General features: G+C 34.7%; 1 protein-coding gene across 1 annotated transcript in view; it reads right to left on the bottom strand.

Annotated features, from left to right (window-relative positions):
* ANKRD13C (ankyrin repeat domain 13C) overlaps positions 1–26,324 on the bottom strand; it is a 90,345-nt gene that overhangs the window by 27,594 nt on the left and 36,427 nt on the right. Inside the window, exons 3-8 of the mRNA XM_030327626.2 lie at positions 22,360–22,464; positions 16,837–16,922; positions 15,612–15,657; positions 11,930–11,996; positions 6,906–7,050; positions 787–918 (exon numbers count right to left, since the gene is read on the bottom strand). Coding sequence (XP_030183486.1) covers positions 787–918; positions 6,906–7,050; positions 11,930–11,996; positions 15,612–15,657; positions 16,837–16,922; positions 22,360–22,464 — 581 coding nt within the window. The remainder of the gene's footprint in view (positions 1–786; positions 919–6,905; positions 7,051–11,929; positions 11,997–15,611; positions 15,658–16,836; positions 16,923–22,359; positions 22,465–26,324) is intronic.

The following is a 26,324-nucleotide window of genomic DNA, read 5'->3' on the forward strand; positions in this document are numbered from 1 at the left end:
TCTACTGATTTCCTCAGAGAACTCTAATACAAGCTGTTTTTATTTTTCCAGGAAGAATATGTTCATTTCTACAATGTGTAATAAAACATAATTTTAAATACATAATTTTTAAAAGCAATAAATCTTGGCCTTCACCTGTATGATGATTTATTCTTAACTTTAAAACTTTACCAAATGCTTCTTCATATGTCTAATTAAACATTTTTAACATATTTTGAATAGTCTTATATAACCTCTTGCTGGCAGATGAAGTGGGAATTATGGAAAGAATTTACAATTCACTAATGAGGGAATCTCCATGGAAATTTAATTTAATGACAGTGTTATAGAAATGTAAGCTTATTTAATTTTAGTCATATATATGGACTACAGAGAAACAGATTCTGAGTGAGTAAATAGTTTTGAAGTCAATGTGGAAACAATAAAAAGGTCCAGGGAAATGAATTCAAAAGTGTATCCCTCTTAATGGTCTTCTTAAGGAATAAAAGCATTAGAAATATAATAGAACCATGTGAAGACACTGTTCCCTGTAAATAACAAGGCAGTTGACATCAAGAATCTTTCCCAACATAAAATTCAAATGAGCTAAACTTTCTCTCCTGGCTTCTGTAAAAATAACTTCCAACTCTGTAAACAACCATTATAATTCCCTATCTTTGATTCAAGGAGGAGAGAATAAACTACTGGAAAATAAGTCAGTAAGCTTCCTACACCTCCACCACATTATTTTGGCAACATTAAAAAATAAACGATTTTGTAAACTGAAAAATCAAGATTGGCACATACTGTTTTATCTTCCCGAAAAAGCCATCCTGTTTGGGCACGTGTGAAAGAAATTGATTTGGTTGATAAAGTTGCAGAGTAAATATCACTACTCATTAAGATGTCAACCTCTTCTTCTGTTTCCATCTCTGATTCCTGCAGTGGGAACAAAAGTTAAATATAAAAATCTATGTTTTCAAAGGTTATTAGTACTATATATGAAAATAATCAACAATTAAAATGTTACAGATTTCAAAAAACAAAAGGTCAGATTCTAAAAAATGTGAAGTACTACTTATCCTAAAAACCAATTACAGAAGTTTAAACTCCATATATCTAAGTTAGAATTATGATTAATTATAAGTCTATATATACAGGGTACATGAAATACAATACTTTGTGTTCAAAATATGTCATGGAAACAATACTGACTTATCCATTACAGAAATATAGAGTATGTAGAGCAATTTTAAAAGATTAAGAATTGAGTTGAAAGGTCTGAGACAAAATTCCCATATAAAGGTTTTTTTTTAATACAGATGAATCTTACTTTAATTCTTTTTTCATCCAAAGACCCACCACTATCATTTGAGCCTTTCTTTCCTAATAGCTATAAAATGGAAGGAAAGGGGAGATGAGGAGAGAAGGAGAGAAGAAAGGAAGGAAACTTTCTCTGCATTCCTTATAGAAAGAAATGGAATCTGAAAATATCAACCCATGGTTTCTAAACTTAGTAAGTAGTCTTATTTCAAGTTTATCCTCTACATATTCCCCAGGGCTGGCATATGATAACTGATTATTTTTTTTGTTTATTTTTTATTTTTGAGAGAGAGAGACAGAGCATTAGCTGGGGAGGGGCAGAGAGAAAGGGAAAAAACAGAATCCAAAGCAGGCTCCATCCAGGCTCCGAGCTGTCAGCCCAGAGCCTGAAGTAGGGCTTGAACTCATTAACAGAGATCATGACCTGAGCCAAAGTCAGACACTTAACCGACTGAGCCACCCAGGCGCCCCTGATTGTTATTGTTTTAAATGAGAAAAAAAAGATTTGTGCTTGCTTCAGAGGCAGAAGACTTACTGATCAGGTATGGGACGGTAAATGAGTAGGTATAAAATGCGGTTCTGTCCTGTAACAGGCCAAGAGAGAGAATCTCTGATACTTTAAGACTACAGTGTCCTAAGTGGGGGGGAGAGAAGGAAGAGAGAAAAGGCAGAAACTGGGGAATGAGAATTGTCCATAGGATTTACATCCTGATTTCTAACTTCCTGAGAGGTCTGTTTTCTATTCTTCCCCACCAAACTTCACCCAGATTTAGTCCATTTCTGAATCTATGGAACCACAGAAAAAAACAGCAATACCTTGGGACTGCAATAGTACCATTTCCTGCACACTTACAAGAGAAAAATGAAAAATCTTGATATTAATGCTAAAGCTAAAGAGGTAAAAACGTAGTCCCAGTGAACAAACTAATTCTGAACACAATTTTCTAAAGAAAAACTTTGGCTGTCATAGGTTGCATAGAACTAACTGTTAAACATTGTTTCAAATGTGTTATAAATCAATTAGGATTTTATGTATTAGCTTGCAAACAACACTTTAGATAAATAACACTATCTATGAAGAAACGTGCCTTAACTTTTGAAAACCCTCTTTTCAAATAAACTTTTGGAACAGAACTCTTCTATAAAATCATAGACTGACCATCATCATTGGTCATGTGGTCATGACCACATCATTGAAAAAGACCAATTGTTGATTCATTCATTCAACAAACATTTATTGAACAGCTATTATTTATGTATATTAGTATAAACAACTACTCCCTGTTTGAGGATTAATGTTTAAAATCTAGCTTTGCTGTATTTTTTTAGGCATAAAACACACACACACATACCCTAAATACCAATCCTTTAGTGATCTCATTGATACTATAACATTAGCTAATACTTATATAAATAGCCTTAATCTCTGGCTTCTATTTCAATACCATGCTTCTAGCTCATTTGTTGCCTAGTTAGCTATCCTGTTGTCTTTAATATGCAAGAGCTCAAATTATTTAACAAATTATCCAAGAGTCTAGAATAAAGGCTGGTAAACTACGGTCAGTAGGGCAAATCCAGTGTACCACCTGTTTCTATAAATAAAATTTTATCGGAGTATAGCCATACTCATTCATTTAAATACTGTCAATAGTTGTGACAGAGACCATCTGGTCCAAAAATATATCTAAATATCTGAAACATTTACCGTTTTTCCCTTTACAGAAAGAGTTTGCCAAACTCTAGCCTAGAATGCACTGATGCAAAATATTAGGAACCAGAGAATACAACTAAAAGAACCACAGGGAACAGAGTAAGAAAGACATACAAATGAATATAGCATTAGAAGCTCTATGATACCAGATTTAGTGGGAACATAAAGAATATAATGGTCTCCTGGCAAGGGAAGAAGTGACACTAAGTACGTGTCCCACAAGTGTGGAAGTGGTGCAAGAAGAGCATTCCAGGAAGCACAAACTGTGAACAATGGAATGAAGTACTATATAGCCTGGCACATCTGAAAAACTGTAAACAGCTCAGTAATAAGGGTATCTAAGATAGCAAGGTAAAAACAGGGCAGAAAAGTGAGCAAAAGCCACATCACAGAAGGTTCTATGCCATGCCAAGGAATTTGGATTTCATTCTTTAGGAAATAAAGACCTTTTATTTATTTATTTATTTATTTTTAAGATTTTTTTGTAGAAGTTTACTTATTTGGGGGTCGGGGGCAAAGAGAGAGAGAGAATCCAAGCAGAATCCACACTGTCAGCACAGAGCTTGATCTGGGGTTCAATCTCACAAACTGAGAGATCATGACCTGAGTCAAAATCAAGAGTTGGATGCTTAACCAACTGAGCCACCCAGGTGCCCCAAAATAGAGATCTTTTAAAGTACCTTTAAGGAAGGCAGATTTCATGAATTTGCTTTCAATGTTCAATCTATCTCCAATATGTGAGATAATTTAGAAGCAGACAAGAAGGGGGACAGGAAGATCATGTAGGAGATTTTTGCAATGGTCCAGTTGAAAAATAATAAATATCCGGATTGTGTCAATAATGGTATGATTAAAAAGAGGTAATAATAAGACATTAGGGAGACAGAAAGGACCACACATGTTCTCTAATTAGAACATGGAATATAAGAAAATATTTCAAAAATAACTCAGTTTTCTGGTTGAATAGAAAATGATATCATTCACCAAAACAAGGACAATGAGAGAAAGAGCAGGTTTGGAGTTTGGAGAGGAAAAAAGGAATTTACTTTTAGATGAGCTGAATTTTGAGGTACCTGGGAGACCTACATGATATCCATGAGGAATTTAAGTAGACAGATCTCCATTTAGAGATCTACCTGGTAGAAATATATATTTGTGAATCATTACTTATAGCAGGGAATGAGAACCATATTGAGGATGCAAGAGGTGGCAGAGAAAAGGGAATAGGAAAAAAGAATAAGAAGAGAAGGGAAAAGAACCACTGGCCAAAGTCAAATCCTAAGAAAATGAAAATTTTAAGAACTGAGTTACCAATAATAGCAAATACTTCAAAGAAGTTCAATAGATGGTTGAAGCAAGTACACTGATTATAGCAAACAAACATCATGTAAAACCCCAAACCTATTTCCATTTCCAGATCTCCTAATTCTAACCTTGGCACCACCATGATTCTACTCTTCAAGATAGAAGCACCACACTCACCCTTAAATCTTTCCAATTCTTAACTCACTACACTCAAACTACTAGCAAGTCATAGTCTTTCATTCTGGGAAATGTACGTCATAATCTCTTTGTCTTAAGTATTCACTGTACCATCCTGGTCAAGATCCTTACCACTTCTCACCTGTAGAACTGTAAAAATGTCTCCCATAAATTCCCTGCCTCCAATGTCTCCCTTTTCCAATCCATCTTACATACTAGTTGTGTGATCTTGGAAATGTCATTTAACATCTATAAATCTTAATTTTCTAATCTGTAAAATGGGGAAAATAAAACCATTTGCTCTGATAGGTTATTTTAAACATTTAATGAGTAAAGCTGCAAAGCACTTAAATTACTTGTGGATCAAATCAACAATATGACTCTCTGGGGGCTCCTGGGTGGCTCAGTCAGTTAAGGATCCGGCTTCAGCTCAGGTCATGATCTCTGGGCTTGTGAGTTCGAACCCCGCATCAGGCTCTGTGCTGGCAGTTCAGAGCCTGGAGCCTCTTCAGATTCTGTGTCTCCCTCTCTCTCTGCCCCTCCCCCACACATTCTCTGTCTTTCTCTCTCTCAAAAATAAACATTAAAAAAAATATACGTGGGGTGACTAGGTGGCTCAGTCAGTTAAGCGTCTGACTTCGGCTCAGATCATGATCTCACGGTTTATGAGTTTTGGCCCCGCATCGGGCTCTGCACTGGCAGCTCGGAGCCTGCAGCCTGCTTCGAATTCTGTGTCTCCCTCTCTCTCTGCCCCCCCCCAACCCCCCCCCCCCCCCCACACCACTCACACTCTGTCTCTCAAAAATAAATAAATGTTAAAAAACATATATATGACTCTCTGGGGTTGCCTGGATGGCTCAGTTGGTCAAGCATCTGATTCTTGGTTTCTGCTCAGGTCATGACCTCACAGTTAGTGATTTCGAGCCCTGCATCAGGCTCCATGCTGGCAGTGCAGAGCCTGCTTGAAATTCTATCTCCTGGGGCGCCTGGGTGGCGCAGTCGGTTAAGCGTCCGACTTCAGCCAGGTCACGATCTCGCAGTCCGGGAGTTCGAGCCCCGCGTCGGGCTCTGGGCTGATGGCTCAGAGCCTGGAGCCTGTTTCCGATCCTGTGTCTCCCTCTCTCTCTGCCCCTCCCCCATTCATGCTCTGTCTCTCTCTGTCCCAAAAATAAATAAACGTTGAAAAAAAAAAATTTAAAAAAAAAAAAAAAAAAGAAATTCTATCTCCTTATCTTTATGACCCTCCCACACTCTCTCTGTCTCTCAAAATAAATAATAAATAATTTTTTTTAAATCTTAAAAAAAAAGAATATGACTCTCTGTTGCCAACTACAGCAGATCCTAGTATGTGGCTTTTAAAGCGTCTCATAAACCACATTCCCATGCTCAATAAGAGATCTTCACCGCAGTCAGATCTCTTTCCTCAAACAGACCATTCTCATTCCCATTTCCCTGAATTTATTCATCTCTTTTCTTCCATAAGGAATACCTCCTTTTTCTTCCCTCTACCAATCTAAATTTTCATTGCTCACTGCCAGTTAGGAAACTATGTCAGTATTGAATAATAATATTTAATATAAATGCATATAAGATAATTAAGGTCTCATGAATACATATGGTAGTAGGAAGGTCTAATCTAAGAGATATTAAGAAAGGAGCCACAGGATATGATGAATGACAACATGGGGAAATGAAGTGTTGAAAAATAAAAACAAAAGAAAAGCAACAGTGGCAAAATAAGATGTTGACTTGAAAACATTTTTAAGGCTATCAATGATACAAAGATACAGGAAAAGCTTTTTCTTGGTTTATAGTAGGGAAATGGCCATCCAGGGAACAAAGGATAAAAATAATGTATATATGTTTTTCAATGGTGGTTGTGGAAACAATACCAACAGGGAAATATGATGTGACAGAAGGAAGATAATTTTGTATTCTAAGATAGAAAAGATAGAGAAAAGTAGCCAAAGAGTTAGGGATAGTAAAAGAGTACAAAAAGAGTGACAGACAGCCAAAAGAGGTGTTGCTATTAAGGAAACAGAGATTGTCAGCAAAATTAAAAGAAGCTAAGGTAGCAAGATAATAAATGGTAAAAGGGCCAGCACAGGTTCAACAAATGAGAGCTACAAATGAGAACTAAGAGAAGTTGGAGATCCTTTAACCAGGAGATCATCAGTGAATTATGAAGAAACAATCTCATTGGAATGCTCAGGATGAAGACCAGAAAATTAAAAAAAAAAAAAAAAAAAAAAAAAAAAATTTAAAGCCAGTAGTAAAGAAACGAAAGCTTTGGGAATGAACCATCTCACCTATACTTTATGCCTTTTAAAACAATTACACTGAGGCTTGGTTGCATACATACATTTTTACAAAAGCATTTAGAGGAATACTGATAAGACGACATGCTCACCTCATGGTGTATTCGCTGATAAACTTTTTGTTCATTGTCTAATACTACAAAAGATTCAGAGGGTGCCGCATCCCCATTGAAAATGAAGCTTAAATCCCCTCGTTGGCACTTCATGTCAGTAAAGTCTATGAGAGTAGTGTCAAGCCTGTGAAAGACGGGTAGATGAGAAATCCTGACAAATAAAATTTTGATAAAACTCCATAATAATTAAACAAGCTTCATTGCTTCTACCAAGGTACTAATACCATACTTCAAAGTCAAACTTACTGTTAAGGCTAAAGTATTTTATTTAAAAACACTGAAAGAATATTTAAATAATATTCCATTTTTCCTATAGTTCATTTTCTTAATAAATCCTTCATTAATCCAGAAAAAAAAAATATTGTTTCCATATTGTTCAAGTATTTCCCTAACTATACCCTTGTTCCCTACCATTTCCCTTACTGCAGCTACTCCATAAAAGTTACTTCAACTGTGAAGGGCATAAAAGGAAAATAAACTTGTCTAACATTCTTTGATCCCAATAAGACCATGCTGCTAGCTCAGCAGAGTATATAGAAAGGGTACAGAAATGGATGGACCACATTCTTAGATTAAGGACTGTGTTTCCAATCTTGCTCTTTTGATCTACTACATCTATGCCTTATGGTGAGCCATCTGATACCAAACCTTGCTTCATCCTTCAACTAGATAAATCATTTAACTTACTCCAAATTCTTGTCCTGTTTGACTCTCTGATTCAGATTAGCATTCTTTCCCAACATCTCCACAGCCTAAAAATTTATGGATCATTACTGTATCAAAGATTCACGGACTTAACATACTTGTATGTTTATCGTAGTCTTTAGTAACCAAGACCTGGCATGGTCTAGCTCAATGGATTGGTCTCAAATAAATTCCACAAACCACTGTTTGCTGAAATTCGGGAGAATACTAGAATGGAAAACTTCACAAGTACCCTAAAATGTTTCAATCTTGTACCAACCAAGCTTTGTAGGAGATCCCATTAGGATCTCTCTTACTGGTTGCTCAAAATATAGTCCTTAATCGAAAAAATGGGTTGACAAAGCAGTTAAGAGATGCTGATCACACCCTGGCTGCTGAGTTTCTAAGAATTCATTACCTTGTAAGTTATTCAATTCTCAATCTAGACTAGGCAAAGTGAATGAGCACTCTTGGTTTCCCTACACAGAAAAAAATCTGAGAACTGGAACATATCTTATATGCTGCATCAAAAAGAGTAACTGGGGTCGTATATAATTTATCAACAAAACTAGTACCTTTTAAAAGTGAAGGTGATACCATTAATAATTTTGCCAGGACAATAGCGATGAATCAACAGCAAACAAGGAAGTATGGTTACCTTATGTATAAGGGCCTCCTTTCTGAGCCATATAAAATATATACACCCCTCAGAATGAAATCAAGAAGCCCTAAAAAAAGCAAGTCACCAACTCCTGTAGGAGTGAATCCTGCCTGCTGCTTTATAGCTGAATTCTAGCTCCTGGTTCACCTCCAGGGGCCAGCCTGTACTACTGAACACATCCTGTTACTACTTGTACATGTGGCGTAAGAAAATAATGCCAGTAAAAGAGGCTCATCCCCTACCTCTGTAAGATGTGGGCTACTGAATATCAAAAAGGAACAGATAATTTTATATCAGTGATCTATGTGGACTTCAAGCTGCAGCTACCAGAAAACTCTATACCTCACATAAAAGACGAAATGAAACAGAACAATCTTCTGCATCCATTTCCTTCTTGCCCATCCTGGATGAGAGTGGTAGTGGGTTGGTAGTGGATGTAAGCGTAGTGAAGGGAGAGATACACAGAGACAGAGACAGAAAGACAAAGACAGACTGACATGGTGACATTTGAAACCTTAGATCCAGCTAGACCTAAAATGAGTCATAGTCAATTTTTATTTCATTTGTTTTTATAATTTGCAACTGAAAGAAGACTGTCTAATGCATCTTCTACAATATCCCTGACATATTAGATGATCTACTAAGCTTTATTACACATGCCTTATAATGACATAACTTGTCATGATGGTATTTTAAATTATTAACTAGTCCTTGCTTTAAGCCTATGAGTCTAAATATATTCTATTTTTACCATGTAATTAGCCATTAAAAATATATAATTATACAAATGCAAAGATTGGAACTAAAAATGTTCAAAAAAATCAATAGAAAATGTTGTTTTTAAGATAAAAGCTTGGAGAATGCCAAATAACACTGCAAAAGGACATAATAGAGGTTTGCCTTGAGACAAGAAAAGCCTGAAATGAGGCAAAGTTTGCAAACTTTGCTCTGATCATTTCAGTCAGCGCTCATAAGATTACCTCATAATTATTAATAGTGAAAATGTTAATATTCTCAACAATAAAGTTGCTCATACTTTCCTACTTCCACTAAAGTATTAATTTCTCCTTGGTATCAGAAAAGGTATTTTAAATGATCACATGGCTGTCATGAAATAAAAGTAAACTTTAAAGATTTCTGTGAACATACTTTAAAATTCAGTTTCATTTGAAGTGATGTTTAAAAAAAAACTAATCGGGCGTGCCTCGGTGGCTCAGTTGGTTTAAGCATCTGACTTCAGCGCAGGTCATAATCTCAGAGTTCACGGGTTCAAGCCCTGCATCGGGCTCTGTGCTTCCAGCTCAGAGCCTGGAGCCTGCTTCAGATTCTGTGTCTCCTTCTCTCTCTGCCCCTACCCTGCTCGTGCTCTGTCTCACTCAAAAATAAACATTAAAAAAAATTATAAATAAATAAAAACTAATCATCTCATGATGTTTACATTTGAAAGTTTTTATTTAATGTTAATGGATTATTTTTCATTAGATTCTTCTCATCTATGCAAAAAAATTTTGCAATATGTCCTAAAAGCCAGCCTCTCCATTAACCTGGTAAACTTCAGTAACGACAGCTTTAGAACCTATCACATCTCTCCTTTATCCTCAGCTGCTTTAAGTCCCAGGTCTGAGTATCTTGCTAAATTATAGGAGCTTCCTCTTTTTTTTCTAAGTTTATTTATTTATTTTGAGAGAGGAAGAGAGACAGACAGACAGACAGACAGATAGTACTAGTGGAGGAGGGGCAGAGAAAGAGGGAGAGATAATCCAAAGCAGATTCCATGCTGTCAGCACAGAGGCTGGTGAGGGGATTGAATTTACCAACTGTGAGAACATGAAATCAAGATTTGGATGCTTAACTGACTGAGCCACCCAGGCACCCCTAAATTATAGTAACTTCCTTTTAATCTATATTCTCTGACACAATTATTCTCCTTCAGGCTTTTATTCTTATGTCTCTATTTTAACCATTTGCAGCTTTACTACCTGTATTTATTATGTAATATGCATCATATCATTTACTTTTAAAAGTCATATATAAATGTGAAATAATTTTTTAAAGCCTCCTTTTTTTTCTAGGAATCAAATAGAGCTAACACTAACATTTTTTAAAGTAGCACAAGGAATATAATAATATTCTCCCAAATCATCTGTTACCTTTGGCAAGCACCTATAGTAAACATTTCTAAATGGATGAGTAATTTTTGATGAAATCATATATATTGTTAACAGGTTGCTTAAGTAAATCTACATAATTATCAAATCCTTTCCTACTTTTTTTTTCCATGTTTTTCTGCATTTTGCAAGGTTTCTAACAATGACCATGAATTTAATGTACATAAGCACTTTCATAATTAGAAACATCATTAGAGGTTATTTTTTAAAAACAAAAACCTGAAACTTCTACCTTACTCAAATTCTATTTCTTGAGAACAAATACCCTAGAACTTACTTTCAACTAAAGATTATCTCTTCACTAAAATTCAATATATCTCATAATAAATCTCAGAGTTGACTCTAAAATTTCTGCCTTGTGACATGGTAAGAACAGACATGAAGTCAGAGGTCCTGGCCCAGCCATTAATTCGCAATATGCTCCTATAAAAATCACATCACCTCTCTGAATTTTCTCATCTATAAAATAAAGAGTTTATATGAAATGATCTTTCAAGATACTTCCAGTTCTAGACCCTTACATGTCCAAATTAATATTCTAGAGATATGCAAAATTATAGAGATAGATATACAAAATTATATATAATTTATAAATATACTAAAATATGTATGTATATATATATATATATATATATATAAAGTTGGCATATTTGCCAGTTTTATATATTTACATATGTATAATTTATAAACATACCTGTATTAATATAAAGACATAAAGAATGATAAAAGTAAATTTTGAAATGAGTAAAATAAAAAATTTCCCATTAGATCGAAAAGTCAATATTAATTTTATTTTATTTTTTTTTAAATTTTTTTTTTTTCAACGTTTATTTATTTTTGGGACAGAGAGAGACAGAGCATGAACGGGGGAGGGGCAGAGAGAGAGGGAGACACAGAATCGGAAACAGGCTCCAGGCTCCGAGCCATCAGCCCAGAGCCTGACGCGGGGCTCGAACTCACGGAGCGCGAGATCGTGACCTGGCTGAAGTCGGACGCTTAACCGACTGCGCCACCCAGGCGCCCCTCAAGATTAATTTTAAAAAGAAGAAAATTAAAATTAGCCTTCAAGTTTTTACTAGAAGGAACAGATGATTAGATGAATGGATGGATACAGGAGGGAAGGGTATGAGAGGGTTGGGAAAAAAAGGACAAGAGTTGTGTCTTCCTTATGGGTCACTTATTCTTTAAAAAAAGTCAGGATCAGAGAGATAACCATCTTAAATCTTCTCAGTGTTATACCATGATCTTCACTGTTTCCCTGCTAGATAGTCTGTAGTTGAATTAGAATTAATACCTTTGTTTTAGTCAAGATTTTATGTCTTTGGTTCCTTATCTGTAGGATGTCTCAAATAAGATAAAATAGTGTAAATATATAACAGCATGTTTAAGTTATAAAATATTACATTCAAATGTAACCTATTACTACAGAAAGAAAAGCTTCCTATAAATCTCAATTTTCTGTTACTCAGAAAAAAATCAAATCACCTTACCTGATATTGATACCTTGTTTGTATATCTTACATGCATCAGAAGGCAGAATTCGGGAAAGTAAAGGCACTGTATTTTTAAAAAGAAAAGATAAAAAATAACTACCTGAAGTTCTGAGACACTACAAATTTCTTAATTAGAAAAAGAGTAATGTAAATATTCTACTAATTCACTAAAATTGTAACAATTTTCCTTTAAAATCATTTTTTCCATTTAAAATAGCATATAAGGCAATTTTGAGCAACTTCAAATATCTACTATTCAATTGTAATTGCTGTGTAGTTCACCATTCTGCCCACGCATCCACCCACCAACACACACAAGTAGCAGAGTCAATACAATGCCACTTTGGGGTACATATTGTAGGACATTATTATAGATGAGAAAACAGTGCCCTATGGCAATTAAACCATCAGGAATGGGTAACCTGATGGACCTGGATCCTATCTACTCCTATAAATACAATTTCATTAAATAGCAGGAGAGCAATAGAGTAATTTGCATTTTCCAATTCTACGATGACTTTTCCTCCCTCATGTAAACTGAACAATCAAGTTCTCTATATCTTAAATTATCACAGCATAATCTGAGAGTTTAACACAGCACTCCAAAAGTAGCATAATTCACTGAACTTAACAATGAACAGTCTGTATATTTTAATTTTGGTTAACGCTTTTACAGTATATAAAGGACTTCCTTCAAAAAATAATTTCATTTCATCCACACATAAACAAAATTTGTAATATCTGGGGCAGTTATTATTCCCATGTAAAAATGAAGAAACTGAAGGGGTCCCTGAGTGGCTCAGTCAATGAAGCATGACTCGGTTTCAGCTCAGGTCATGATCTCACAGTTGTGAGATCAACCCCTGTATCAGGCTCCTTGCCCAATAGCATGGAGCCTGCTTAGGATTCTCTCTCTGCCCCTTCCCCGCTCAAGCTTGTGAGCGTGCACATGCTCTCTCTCAATCTCTCTCTCTCAAAATAAAGAAACTTAAAATAAAATAAAGAAACTGAGGCCCATGAAAGACATGTGATTTGCCACATCAAATAGGAGCCATGGCTTCTGATTCCAATTTAAAGGTTTTCTATATCTAAAAACCTAAGGTGGAATAGTTTAGTTGCCTTCAGATTTGCTGTTAACCAAGTCTGAGGCTATTTTCAGCCAAACACTAAATACAACAGTATGAGAAAGGGTGTGCATGCTCCACTACCTCTAAATTAAACCTAATCCTGGAGCTCAATATTTCTTAACTTCCTCTTATTTCTGGGTTGCCTTTTTTTTTTTTAGTATTAGAGTTTAAAAAAAAAAACTTTCACGTTTATTTAGCATTTTATGTTTGAAAAGGGAATTTATAAGTTCTCCCTTTCTAAATTAAATGTAGCCAATGAGTTTAGTTTTTAGAATTATACATGCCATCTAACCATCAGGTGCTAATAGTTCTGACAGGAAAGCAGTAAAATCTTTTATCAACAATGAAACAGATGTGCTGACTTTTTTCTATCAATCCCCAAAGAAGCAGTACTTTTAACAAATGCCTCAATGGTTACATCATGAATTTGATTACACAACATTTATAAATATATTTATAACTACAGATATTTGCACAATTTCAGCAGTGATTACATCCATTTCCATTGCTTCATATAACTGAAATGTTACTTTTAAAATATTTTAAAACAGGGGTGCCTGGGTGGCTCAGTTGGTTAAGTGTCTGATTCTTGATTTCTGCTCAGGTCATGATCTCACAGTTTCATGAGTTTGAGCCCCATGTCGGGCTCTGCGCAGAGCCTGCTTGGGATTCTCTCCCTTTACTCCTCCCCTGCTTGCGCTCTCTCAAAATAAATACATAAACTTAAAAAAAGTATTGAAATATTTTAAAACATTTGTTCAGCAAGATAAATTGACTATTTTAAATTTACACCACTAACAGTTTCTAAGAGAATCAGTTAAAAAGCCAATATACTCAAGGGACAACCTTGAATATAAGCTCACCAAGCAGGCCTAGGGTTTCTAAAGATGTTAAAAAAAACAAACAAACTGGGTAAAAAAAACAGTAATCATGCTTTAAACCAATCTAACTTGGAGTTCTTTTATTATACAAAGCTACTACAAACCTTTTTCCCTCAGTGTTCTAAGACAGCTGGGCTTCTGAATGATATATAAAGCATAAAGGCAAGGTAGGCCTACAAAGTAACAAAATCATGTGTGGTTTTGATACAGCCCAAACTAACCTGATTTGCTAGAGTTGTAACAATGTTGGAAAGAACTGATTATTTCACAAATCAAAACTTTACATTTAGAGAGTAAACACACTAGGAAAACTTTAATCATTCATTCTATATGCATTATTATGCAACGGTTGAAGTACTTCATCATGAACTAATATGGAATTAATGCCTAATGATACATTAAGTAAAAATGACAAATTGCATAATGATATAATGGCATGATCCCATAAAAAAAAAAAAAAAACTAATTCTAAGGATATATACACACATATATATGTATTCACACACATATGCTGTGTAAACTTTGAAAAGGATGCAAAAGCATTCTCGTGAAACATTAACAGTGATTTTTATAGTTGTCAAATCTGATTAGTTTTATAATTATCACTGAGCATTCAAATATCTTTATATCACAAAAATTAATGCAGATGCTTAAAAAAACACATGTAAGCTCATTATATTCAAATCTATATACAGATTACATTGGTTTTAAATCTTCAAGGAAAAAAAACCTAAATTTAGTTGCTTTAGTAGTTGTTTAATTAATAAAGGTCACTAGGATCAAACTTCCTATTTAGACATGAGGGTTTTCTCCCTAAATGGACTCAGGTTTAAAATGGGGAGGAGAGGGGCGCCTGGGTGGCGCAGTCGGTTAAGCGTCCGACTTCAGCCAGGTCACGATCTCGCGGTCCGTGAGTTCGAGCCCCGCGTCGGGCTCTGGGCTGATGGCTCAGAGCCTGGAGCCTGCTTCCGATTCTGTGTCTCCCTCTCTCTCTGCCCCTCCCCCGTTCATGCTCTGTCTCTCTCTGTCCCAAAAATAAATAAATGTTGAAAAAAAAAAATTTTAAAAAAATAAATAAATAAATAAATTAAATAAAATAAAATGGGGAGGAGAGAAACTTACCTTGCCAAGATAAACCATTAAATGACTGCAAAATATCTAGGGATTAAGGTTTTATAAATAATTGAAAAATTGAAACAGTGCACAACCAAAAAATATGTTAAGAGAGTAGCTATAAAGTACACAATAAAAATGGTAAAAATTATTGAAAGTTGACAAAATATACAAAATCAAATAATGTTAACCAAATTCTTCTCATTCAGGATCTGAGTACTATATTTCAAACTTCCTTAAATTCAGTAATCTAAAAATCCCATAATTATTACTCTCTTCTCTTTGAGAATTGCTTATATTTAATGTAATATTTAATTTCATTTGGTTAAAAAAAGATAATTTTCAATCTTAAAAATAATCTTAAAAGTTACTAATCAAGTTCGGATAACTATTACTACAGGGCTTTATAACTATTACATTCAATGTGATGAGAAATATTTAATTTTCCTTAGGGCAAGTAACAAATTTGTTGTGTTAACATTTCCATATAATAGCTACTTTTGCACTTGCATTTTTGCAAGTGCACATATTTTATAGTAAAACATAGTACACTCTTACCCCAGCTTTGAAAATCCCAGTGAAGTTCCAGATAAAAGTCACCTAGCTGAGAAACAAAATACAAATAATTACTGAATGCACCTTAATAAGCAGTCCTTATATTTACTGAATATTTTACTTAAAAAAAAAATCTACCATCATTAAAGGTCTATAGACAGAGATAGAAAGTAGTTTAAAAGTTTGGAGTTAAAAGAAAGAACAAAAACATATGATTAAATAACTTAAAACATTACAATAGCACATATTATTATACTTAACTACAAAGGAAAATATGCACCAACTGTGGATTTTACAAGACCATTTTAACCACACAGGAATATCTGAACCTGACAGGCATTTAAATTTGCATCAATAAACAGTCCATTTTCCCAGCATAGCCAAAATAACAGTAACTATCGTTGTAAAAATAGCTCATAACTTTAGATGTGTTAAAAAATACAACTTCCAAAATGACTATTTGTGCAGCCTCATAATGGATTACGAAAATGACACACTGAAATAGAAACTTTTTTCTATAAAATGGTAACACAAGTTTACTAAATCTGAAATAATATGTCATCTTATGAGATGTATAGTAAAAGTCTGAATTTTACAAAGTAGAAGTTAAAAAGCAAAGCCTATAACTGTTAAGGAAACTACTGTGATCAAATATTCCCCAAAAAAATCTATCGCTTGAGATTAAAAAAAAAAAAAAAAAAAAAAGGCATACTTAAGAGGAGACAGTTATCATGATAGGTCTATCTTTCTCCCACAGTTATTTCAGACATCAAAACTACAGTGTAAGAGAGTAAGAGAAAACAAAGCTCTCTTCCTTTTTTGAGCCAACATACCCAGCTCCTACCATCATGAAGATAATAAGAGTTTTGTTAGATAAAGAAGATGCTGTTCCCGCTAGCAGGTAATGGCTTCAGCTCTTAGGGAATCTTTTATTGCCATTAATTATGGCTTACCCCCTTATTCCTAGATCTCTTATCTAATTTGCTGAAAACAGTAATTCTTTACCTACCTTCCTAGTTCAAAGTAAACGGTGCTTCCCTAAAATTAAATTTATACCTTATAATCAGAGTATTTTGTTTTATCATTATTGCTTAATTCAAACAGGATTTTGACAAAACATTTCTTAACTCTTAATAATCAGTAAGCATTAGACTGCATTTTTAAAAATGCCTTAAAGTACACTTACAATTACTCTTTAGGTAAAGATCAGCAAAGAGATATAGCCTACCTCTTTCAGGGCTTTTAATAATCGAGGTCGTTTCTCTTCAACACTTTCCCTGGATTGCTGCTTAAGCTTCCTTAAAAGAGCTGTAACTAAAATTTAAAAAGTTTCAATTTAAAATAACTTTCACCATGCTAGACTGTTAATTATAGCCCAATTAAAAAGACTTATACAAAAAAAAAATGTTATCATGCTAGAAAACATCACTTACTTATCATACAAAGATATATATAGATATAAATACTATGTTAAGAAGTCTAATAAAACTGTTATGAACCCCAAAGAAAATTGAGAAGAGACACCTCAACATGAACTTATTTCACACTAGTTTTCCTAGTTTTTAATTATCAGTAAGTATTTACGTGAGTGAGCCAAGATTTATCAATCTCAGTCAGATGATACAATGTCCTATTGTAACACTGATCTAAAAGAAGATCTCAAAGATCCCACTGGATATCACTTATATAAAAATGTAATTATTTGTAATTGTTACTGGGTGTATCTGTTCTTTTCTCACTAGAGACTGTACTCTCACACATCCCCACATAGCAGAAAAGAATATAAAAATGGATCCTATTTTATCTGTGAAAAGTGTTTCTGAATCTAAGAAAACCTGAAGCCCTCCATAGTATTTTCTTAATAGTTCAGATTGAGATTTAGCTACAATGCCGAAGTGCAACTCCAGCTTCACTACTTATTAGCTATATGTAAATGTGAACAAGTTACTTAATTTCCCATAATTTCAGTTTCTTTTTTTTTTCACTTAAGTAAAAATAAAATCTATGTGGAATTTATATAAAGGCTCAATATAAATTGGTTACTACTATGCCTGTAATTCAGTAAATATAATTTTTAGCTACTAGAATGAAGGTCTAAAACTGACTTGCAAAAACCAGTCAATCCCTAACATGTATTGAAATAAGGGAAAATATTATACTTAAATGAAATAAACCTTACAAAAGATGAGAAGATGGAAAATATGCAATGAGGAAAAAAAATGTATATTATCACTACATGCTGATTTCCTCCTAGTCTTGACATATTTTCATACATTATGTATATACATATGTATATGTACATGTATACATTCATATACATTAAAAAATTGTTAGTTTTTACTATTTTATATGTAAAATAAAAGTATGTATTCTTATAAGCTACTTAAACCTTTATGTGGAATACAGAAGCAAAAGGTTAAAAAAAAAAAAAAGTAAAAAGGGTGGCTCAGTCGGTTAAGCATCCAACTTCGGCTCAGGTCAGGATTTCAGAGATCGTGGGTTCAAGCCCCACATCAGGCTCTGAGCTGACAGCTCAGAGTTTGGAGCCTACTTCAGATTCTGTGTCTCCCTCTCTCTGCCCCTCCCCAGCACTCGCTTGCTCGCTCTCTCTCTCTCTCTCTCAAAAATAAATAAACATTGAAAAAAATATATATATTTTTTTAAGTAAAAGGAAAGAAGACAGCAGTGAAAGCTTGGACGAGATTTGTTCTGTCCACACTGGCCAAATTAGGAAAAGCCCAGAGAAGAATCTGAAAATTAGTATAATCTATTCTTACTTTTAACCACAGGTCTAACCATAACCCCACTGTATTCAAAAAGCCAAAAATCAAAGAGCACATTTCAATTACTCAAGGTCTTTTGGAACAAGAGAAGAGGCTGAGACCTAGAAGCCAAGGAACACGGACCTCATCTCAGTTATACACTAGCTCTGTGACCTAGGTTAGTAGTTTCCAAATACAAGTCTACATTTCAGTGCCAAACTCTCAACTTTCCAGTGATGTGCAGCAAAATGAAAAAGACTTGGAATCAGGTTGGTGTTTCTTCTTTATTTATAAGTTATATACTTTTTTTTCAATTTAAGGACTATTCTTTATACCATTTTTTGTTTCAAAATGTCTTTTTTAAATGAAATGGTGATCACAGAAGAAAGTAATTCTCTTTTTTAAAGCTCTTAGATGCTAGCGGTAGCTAGGTGACTCAGCCAGTTGAGCATCCAACTTTGGCTCAGGTCATGATTTCTAATTCCTGAGTTGGGAGTCCCATGCCAGGCTCACTGCTGTCAGCGCAGAGCCCCCCACGGGGCAGGATCTCACCAACCAAGAGATCATGACCTGAGCCGAAATCAAGAGTCTGATGCCTAACCGACTGAGCCATCCAAACACCCCTAGTAGAATTCTTTTTATAATTCTTCTCCAAATACTTTAATACTTTAATACTAAGCTCAAATACTTTAATCTTCCTTGCCTTCAAGGAAGGCAATTTGCCTTCAAATTCAAACAAACCTCTGTGAATGTAAAAAATGGAAAGAATTCAATTTGTAGATAGAAAAGATAGCTTAATGAAAAGCAGAAGCCACATATTTTTCACCAGGTAAATATACTGAACTGACTAAAGGCATGCACTAAATAATAATTAGATTAAAATGCCCAAACATTATTAAAAAGATAGTGACAAAGAGATTCTTGTTCTATGAAACTTCACATTAAAAAATAACACTGTGGTGGCGCCTGTGTGGCTCAGTTGGTTAAACATCTGACTCTTGATTTCGGCTCAGGTCACGATCTCAAGATTCATGGTTTCGAGCCCTGATTTGGGCTGTACTCTAGCAGCATGCTGCCTGCTTAGGATTCTCTTCCCCTCTCTCTCTCTCTCTCTCTCTAAATAAATAAATTTTAAAAAATAAAATAAAACAAAATAAAATATCAATTCAAACCTTCTTAGAAACATACATTCAAAATGCAATTATAAAAAATGACCAATCTTTCGGGGGGAATCAGTATGTGTACTCCCATATTAGAAGAATCTCATTAGTGATGACTGATAATAAAGATAAAATTAGTTTTAGAGGATTTAAATGATATTAGAATTCACACAAAGACTCCAATGAAGAACTCCAATAAACTACAACTTATCTTTCTCTTTCCTTCTTTTCCCATATAAAGTATTTTTTAAGTATTCAGTACACCTAAATCTAGATCTTTCTGCCCTCTACTTCTTTCTATGCTCCAGAATAATTATTTCCCATTTCTTAGTTCTACCTAGATATACCACAGATAACTCAAACTCAACAAATCTAACATCAAATTAATTAAATCCCAGACTGATCTGTAATACTGGCCTGCACTGATCACTGTTCACCATGCAACCAGCATAAAGCTGGAAAGCAACATAATCCTAAATTAATTTTAAAATAAAATAATTCCTTTTTTAATTTTTTTTTTTTTTTTTAGTAATCACTACACCCAACATGGGGTTTGAACTCATGACCCTGAGATCAAGAGTTGCATGCTCTTCTGACTAAGCCAGCTAGGTGCCCCTCAAGTGAAATAATTCTAGAAAGTCTCAGATGAATAGTTTAGCATTATCTCACTGTTCTGTAGCACAAAAACTGTAGCAGAAATCAGACCAAAAAAGAAACAGGTCACAGTTTTTTCTAATAATGTATAATATTAGATTATATTTTGCTAATTAGATATTTCAGTAATAATTTATAATATTAGATTATCTCTGATTTTTCAAATAATGTAACTTTCTATGCCCAGAATGTTTTAATGTAACACAAGCCATCAAAAACTTAAATCATAATACTTAAAACAATCTCAAAGTAAAGACCAATTTAACACCATTATAAACACCTTCATATTTTTATATTAATATTTCTAAGTACTTAAGAGTTATATATTAATATTTCTAAATACTTAAGAGTAGCATAAGAGTTGTTAGGTTTATTATCCTTTAAGTTAGCAGTTAAATATTTCCATTTCATGTGATGGGAAATGATTTTTTAAAACCACTGAAGAATTATGGATATATAATTATTCAATGATTGACAATGGAATACTATTCAGAATGTGTATCCAAGCCATCACTCTATAGAAGAAAATCACTTTAAAAGCAAACCTCAACTACTATGGGGCTCAATCTTTTAAATTAAAGTCCAGTAACTGATTTTCCAGGAAAACTATTTCTTGGGCTACCCAATAGACTATAATTCCTCAAGAGCAGAGGCCATGTTTTCATTCTCTACATCTTACCCTATATACATGCTTTATAGTAAGGACTCACTGACTCTAAATAAAAGTTATTGGGGTGCCTGGGTGGCTTGATTTCAGCTCAGGTCATGACCTCACGGTTCATGAGATGAAGCCCTTCAATGGGCTCTATGGTGACAGCACGGAGTCTGCTTAGGATCCTCTCTCTCCTCTCCCTCTTCGGCCCCTCCCCCGCTCACTCACATGCTCACTTGCTCTCTCTCTCTCAAAATAAATAAATACAAACATAAAAAGAAAAGTTATCACTTCTCAGCCTTTTGGCTAAGATCAAGTGCAAAACAAAAAAGTTATGTGAAAGCCACAAAAGTCTCAGTGTAAGTCAGAAGCCCAGGAATCTATCTGGTTTCCTCTCCATTCTGCTAATGACTTAGAAACATCAGAGAAAGTTTCTTCAGACTGGTTGCTGCAACTTTGATTTTATTCTTAGTTTATTAGATCTGTATATTTTCATCTTTTCCCTGACATAATTCTAGAATTAGTATGGTTTCTTACTTTCATAAGGGCTTCTTGATGTTTGTCCAGAAAGGACAATAAATAACAAAAAATATATATACTACATAATTGTTAAATCATCACTATTTTATCTCATTAAATCTTAAGCCCAAATGTAACTTCACCATTAAAAGTTGCTCAAAGTGTTCAGAAAGTCCACAAACATGTACTATGTGGATTACATAAAAGCTAAAGCATAAGAGCCCAAAATGTAGCATCAAACAGAACTAAATCCATGGTAACATTCTGAGAGTGTTCAATGTTATACACTTCTTTAATAAACTGCCCAATTTTTTTTTACCGTTCCTTCCACAAGGCTAGATTTAATTATTTTCAGCCTCAAATTATAAAAAGATATTACCAGAAAAATAATATTCTTATTCATCCAGATTGAAATTTTATAGAATTTTCAACTATTGAGATGTGCTTGACATAAATAAGACCTGTATAAGTTGAAAAAAGAAAACTTAGGAATAGGGGAGGTAGAGTAACTGAACACTCCGTATACTGTGAGAAAATACGTGACTTTTTTTTAATTCTCAAAGACTAAAACAAAGAGATTTGCTTCTCACTTTCAGCACAGCCTATACCCAGAAATTAAAGCAAAAAGATAACTGTTATAACACACTGTGATTATTTTCAGTTCCAATTAATGTTCCCATATAACTTAGTTGCCAAAAAGGACAGTTGGGTCTCAGTGTTTTTAAAAATACTTCATACTGAATAAGTAAAACAATGGAAAAATATCAAGAGCAGAATACTGTAAAAGAAGAAAAAATAATAACATACTTTTAAACACGATTCCTCAATTCTTTTTGTGTACTATCCAATGTTCAAGTTCCTAAGTCATGAACAATTCACATACAAGTTTACAAATAACTACAAACCTTTCATACTATGGAAAGTTACCCTAAATGAAATTATGTCAAATGAAATCACTTCATATTTTTAGCATATATATCAACAACATAATTTATGTTGCTTACTCATCTGTCTATCTCCATAGCTGATGGCTTCCGCCAGCGGGCTCCATCCCTGAGCATTTTTCACCTTTACTGGAGCATTATGAGCCAAAAGTAAATGAGCACATTCTGAAACATAAAGTGGTAATAATATCAAAAATCATGCAATTTTTAGAATCTCTAAATATAAAAATCATTTAGGAATTTAAGAAACAAATTTAAGGGGCACGTGGGTGGCTCAGTTGGTTGGGCATACAACTTCAGCTCAGGTCATGATCTCATGGTTTGTGAGTTCAAGCCCCACATTGGACTCTGTACTGACAGCTCAGAGCCTGAAGCCTACTTGGGATTCTGTGTCTCCCTCTCTCTCTGCCCCTCCCACTCACACTCTGTCTCTGTCTCTCTCTCAAAGAAAGAAACAAACAAATTTTAGCATAAATAGATCTATAAAATAAACACTGTATAATGGAGAAAAATAATTTTTAAAAGCCCAAAATATCTAAACAAGATTATTTCAAAACCTTAGATCTCAGACTCAAGGAGTCTCCATGCTATTACTTAAAAATAAATTGGATCTCTCTACAAGGAAGTATTATGTTCCTTAATAATTGTTCCCAAGAATATTCTGAAAATATTTTCATAGTCTAAAAGATAACAAGATCCCCAAAAGTAATTTATCAAATTATCTATTAATCAAGATCAAAAGAGGATGTGTATGTATGGAATGTCAAATGGAAACTTCCTAATTTATTTCAGAAAAAAATGTGCTTTCAAAAAGGACCAGTAATGTTTCCATAAACACTTCTTTTCAAATGTTACGATTCTTTTACTTCAAGAATAAAACCCAAAAGAGGAAAACATCTGTTTATGATTACAAGAACAAATATGGACAGTCTTTTTTTTTTTTTTAATGTTTATATATTTTTGAGAGAAAGAGACAGAGAATCTGAAGCAGGTTCCACACTATCAGCGCAAAGCCTGACCTGGGACTCGAACTCACAAACCCTGAGATCATGACCTGACCTGAAGTCTGACATTTAACCAACTGAGCCACCCAGGTACCCCTGGACAGTCCTTCCAGTAGTCAAAGTAAGTCTAAGGTATAATCCTTTCTATAGGTTGAGGATACGCTTCTTAAAAAGTAGAAATAAGAAGTATATTAACAGGCAAAAAATTCAAAACTAAGGCTCATGGGAAATTTAGGATGGCTATCCATTCTAAATTTCCTAAATGAACGATTCATTCATTCAATCCATCATTCAGCAAATATTAACTAAGTCCCTGTTATATGCCATTTCTAAGCACTAAGTCCTGGATATAAGCAGTGAGAAAAAAGATAAGGATTTGCTATCAGAAAGCTTACATCTTGGGGTGCCTGGGTGGTTTAGTCAGTTGAGCGTTCAACTCAATTTTGGCTTGTGTCATGATCTCATGGTTTTGTGAATTCGAGCTTTGCATTGGGCTCTGCATTGGCAGAGTGGTACCTGCTTGAGATTCTCCCTCTCTCTCTCTGGCCCTCTCCTGCTAGTACTCTCTCTGTCTCTCTCAAAATAAATAAATAAATTTTAAAAAGAGAGAGAGAGAGCTTACATCCTTTGTTAGAAGAAAATAAGTAAACTATTAAGACTATCAAACTATCAGCCCTCAGTTTGTTCTGTTTTTAAGAGTCTCTTATGCTTTGGCTCTCTCCCACTCTAACCTCTTTTTTTTTTTTTTTCCTTCCCCTCCCCCATGGGTTTCTGTTAAGTTTCTCAGGATCCACATAAGAGTGAAACCATATGGTATCTGTCTTTCTCTGTATGGCTTATTTCACTTAGCATCACACTCTCCAGTTCCATCCATGTTGCTACAAAGGGCCATATTTCACTCTTTCTCATTGCCACGTAGTACTCCATTGTGTATATAAACCACAATTTCTTTATCCATTCATCAGTTGATGGACATTTAGGCTCTTTCCATAATTTGGCTATTGTTGAGAGTTATACAGCCATTTTTTTAAGAATAGTGTCATATTAAAGGACAAAGCAACCAGGTTTGTGTTTCTAATGTGATTCAATATAAAGTTCAAAATGTCACCTATATAGTATTTTGTCCAGAAATGTTTAACTTGAATCTAATCAAATCTTGATAGGTAATTTTCAATTTGAAGAAAGATACAAGGAATAAGTTAAATCACATCATGAGAAAATAATCAGGCAAATCTGAGATGAAGGACATTCTACAAATTGACTGGGCATGCAATTCAAAAAGTAAAGTATAAAGGAAGAAAAAAAAGTAGGCAAACTTTTCTATATTAAAATAATGTGATATAACAACCAAATGCAATGACTAAACTTCAATTGAGTGTTGACTCAATATAAAGGACATATAAAGGACATTTTTGGAACAACTGGAAAAATTTAAATATGGATTAGATATTAGAGATTATAATAATATTAATTTTCTTAAGTGATAAGAATATTGTGGTTATGAAAGAGAATGTCCTTATTCTTAGAGATGCATGCTAAGGTATTTGGAGGTGAAATGTCATGATGTCTATGTGAAACTTTCAAACGAAACAGAAAAAATAATATATATAACACTAAGAGAAAGACAAAGCAAATCTGACAAAATGTTATCAAACACTGAACCTAGGTACAGAGTATCTGAATGTTCATTGTGATCATATTTCTGTTTTTCTGAATATATGTAATTTTTCATAATGAAGCACTGAAAGAAAAAAGAATGGAAACAAGACAAATTTTTATTTTGTTTAACTTTTTAAGTAAGCTTTACACCCAACATAAGGCTTGAACTCATGACCCTGAGATCTGAAGTCACATGCTCTCCTAAATGAGCCAGCCAGGTACCCCAAAAGACACATGTTTAAAAAGAATGAATTTGAGCCATCCCAACAGATATAAAAGAATGTCCACGTTGTACTGCTGAATGATATCACAAATCTGCTCACGCAGAAGTGTATTATGATCCCATTTTTTAGAAAATAACTTAATTACCTTTGTAAGTATGTGTTTAGATTCACATACACTTTTATATGTAATAATAAACATGGGGAAAAGTATGGAAGAATACCCAGCAGATTGCTAACATGTTTACTGAAAGAAGAGAGGTAAGAGGGGCAGAAGCTAAGATGGCAGTATAGTGGGAGGAACTTAGGTTTGCCTCGTCCCTCAAACACAACTAGATAACCATCAAATCATTCTAAATACCCAAGAAATTTACCTGAGGACTGAAAGAAAACACTGCACAACTGGGGGAGGGGGGGCATACTGAGGAAGGTAGGAAGCCCAGAGAAGTGGTTTGGGGTTGAAAAGGACTGCAGGTGCTGGGGAAGGGAGGGAGCCCTGGTCATAGAGAAAGACAAGAGAGTGGAGTGAACAGGAATAAGCACAAGGAGAATACTTCCCCAAAGCCATTGGCTGGGAAAACAAAAGGGGCTGATTTTCATGAGTTTTTGCAAACAGCAGGGCTCAAAGACTGGAGTTTTGGAGCCCTGTGGGCTTGGCTGGGATAGAGACCTGAGGGCACTGCCCTACTTCTGGAGAGAAGTCAGGCAAGCAACCCCAGGGCAGACAGTGCAATCTGAGGACTGCCTAGAGCACATGGAGGGAGACTGTTCCCTCTTCTTGGAGGTATCTGTGACAGGTGCCATTGCCTCTCTGTGAACAAAGGAGTTAGTGAGTGTCATTTCATTCCTCCATCCCTCAGCATAAGTGCAGAGGCACCTACTGAGGGTGGCTAACTGGGAAAATGGCTGTTTAGCCTGCTTCGGTCCAAATCCCATGCCGCTGCATGCTGTCGTGACTACCCTTCTGGGTCAAACCTGCATCTGTCCCAGCACAGTGAGACCCTCACCCAGAAGACCAATACAGGCCCTGCCACACCAGGTACCTAAAGTTTGGAGTTTTACAAGTCAGCAAGTTTGGCTGTGATAGAGCCCAAAGTACACAGCACTGTTCCAGACAAGCAAGCAAGCAACCTGGAGACAG

This window comes from Lynx canadensis, chromosome C1 (genome assembly GCF_007474595.2).
Source record: "Lynx canadensis isolate LIC74 chromosome C1, mLynCan4.pri.v2, whole genome shotgun sequence".
Classification (NCBI taxonomy): Eukaryota; Metazoa; Chordata; class Mammalia; order Carnivora; family Felidae; genus Lynx; species Lynx canadensis.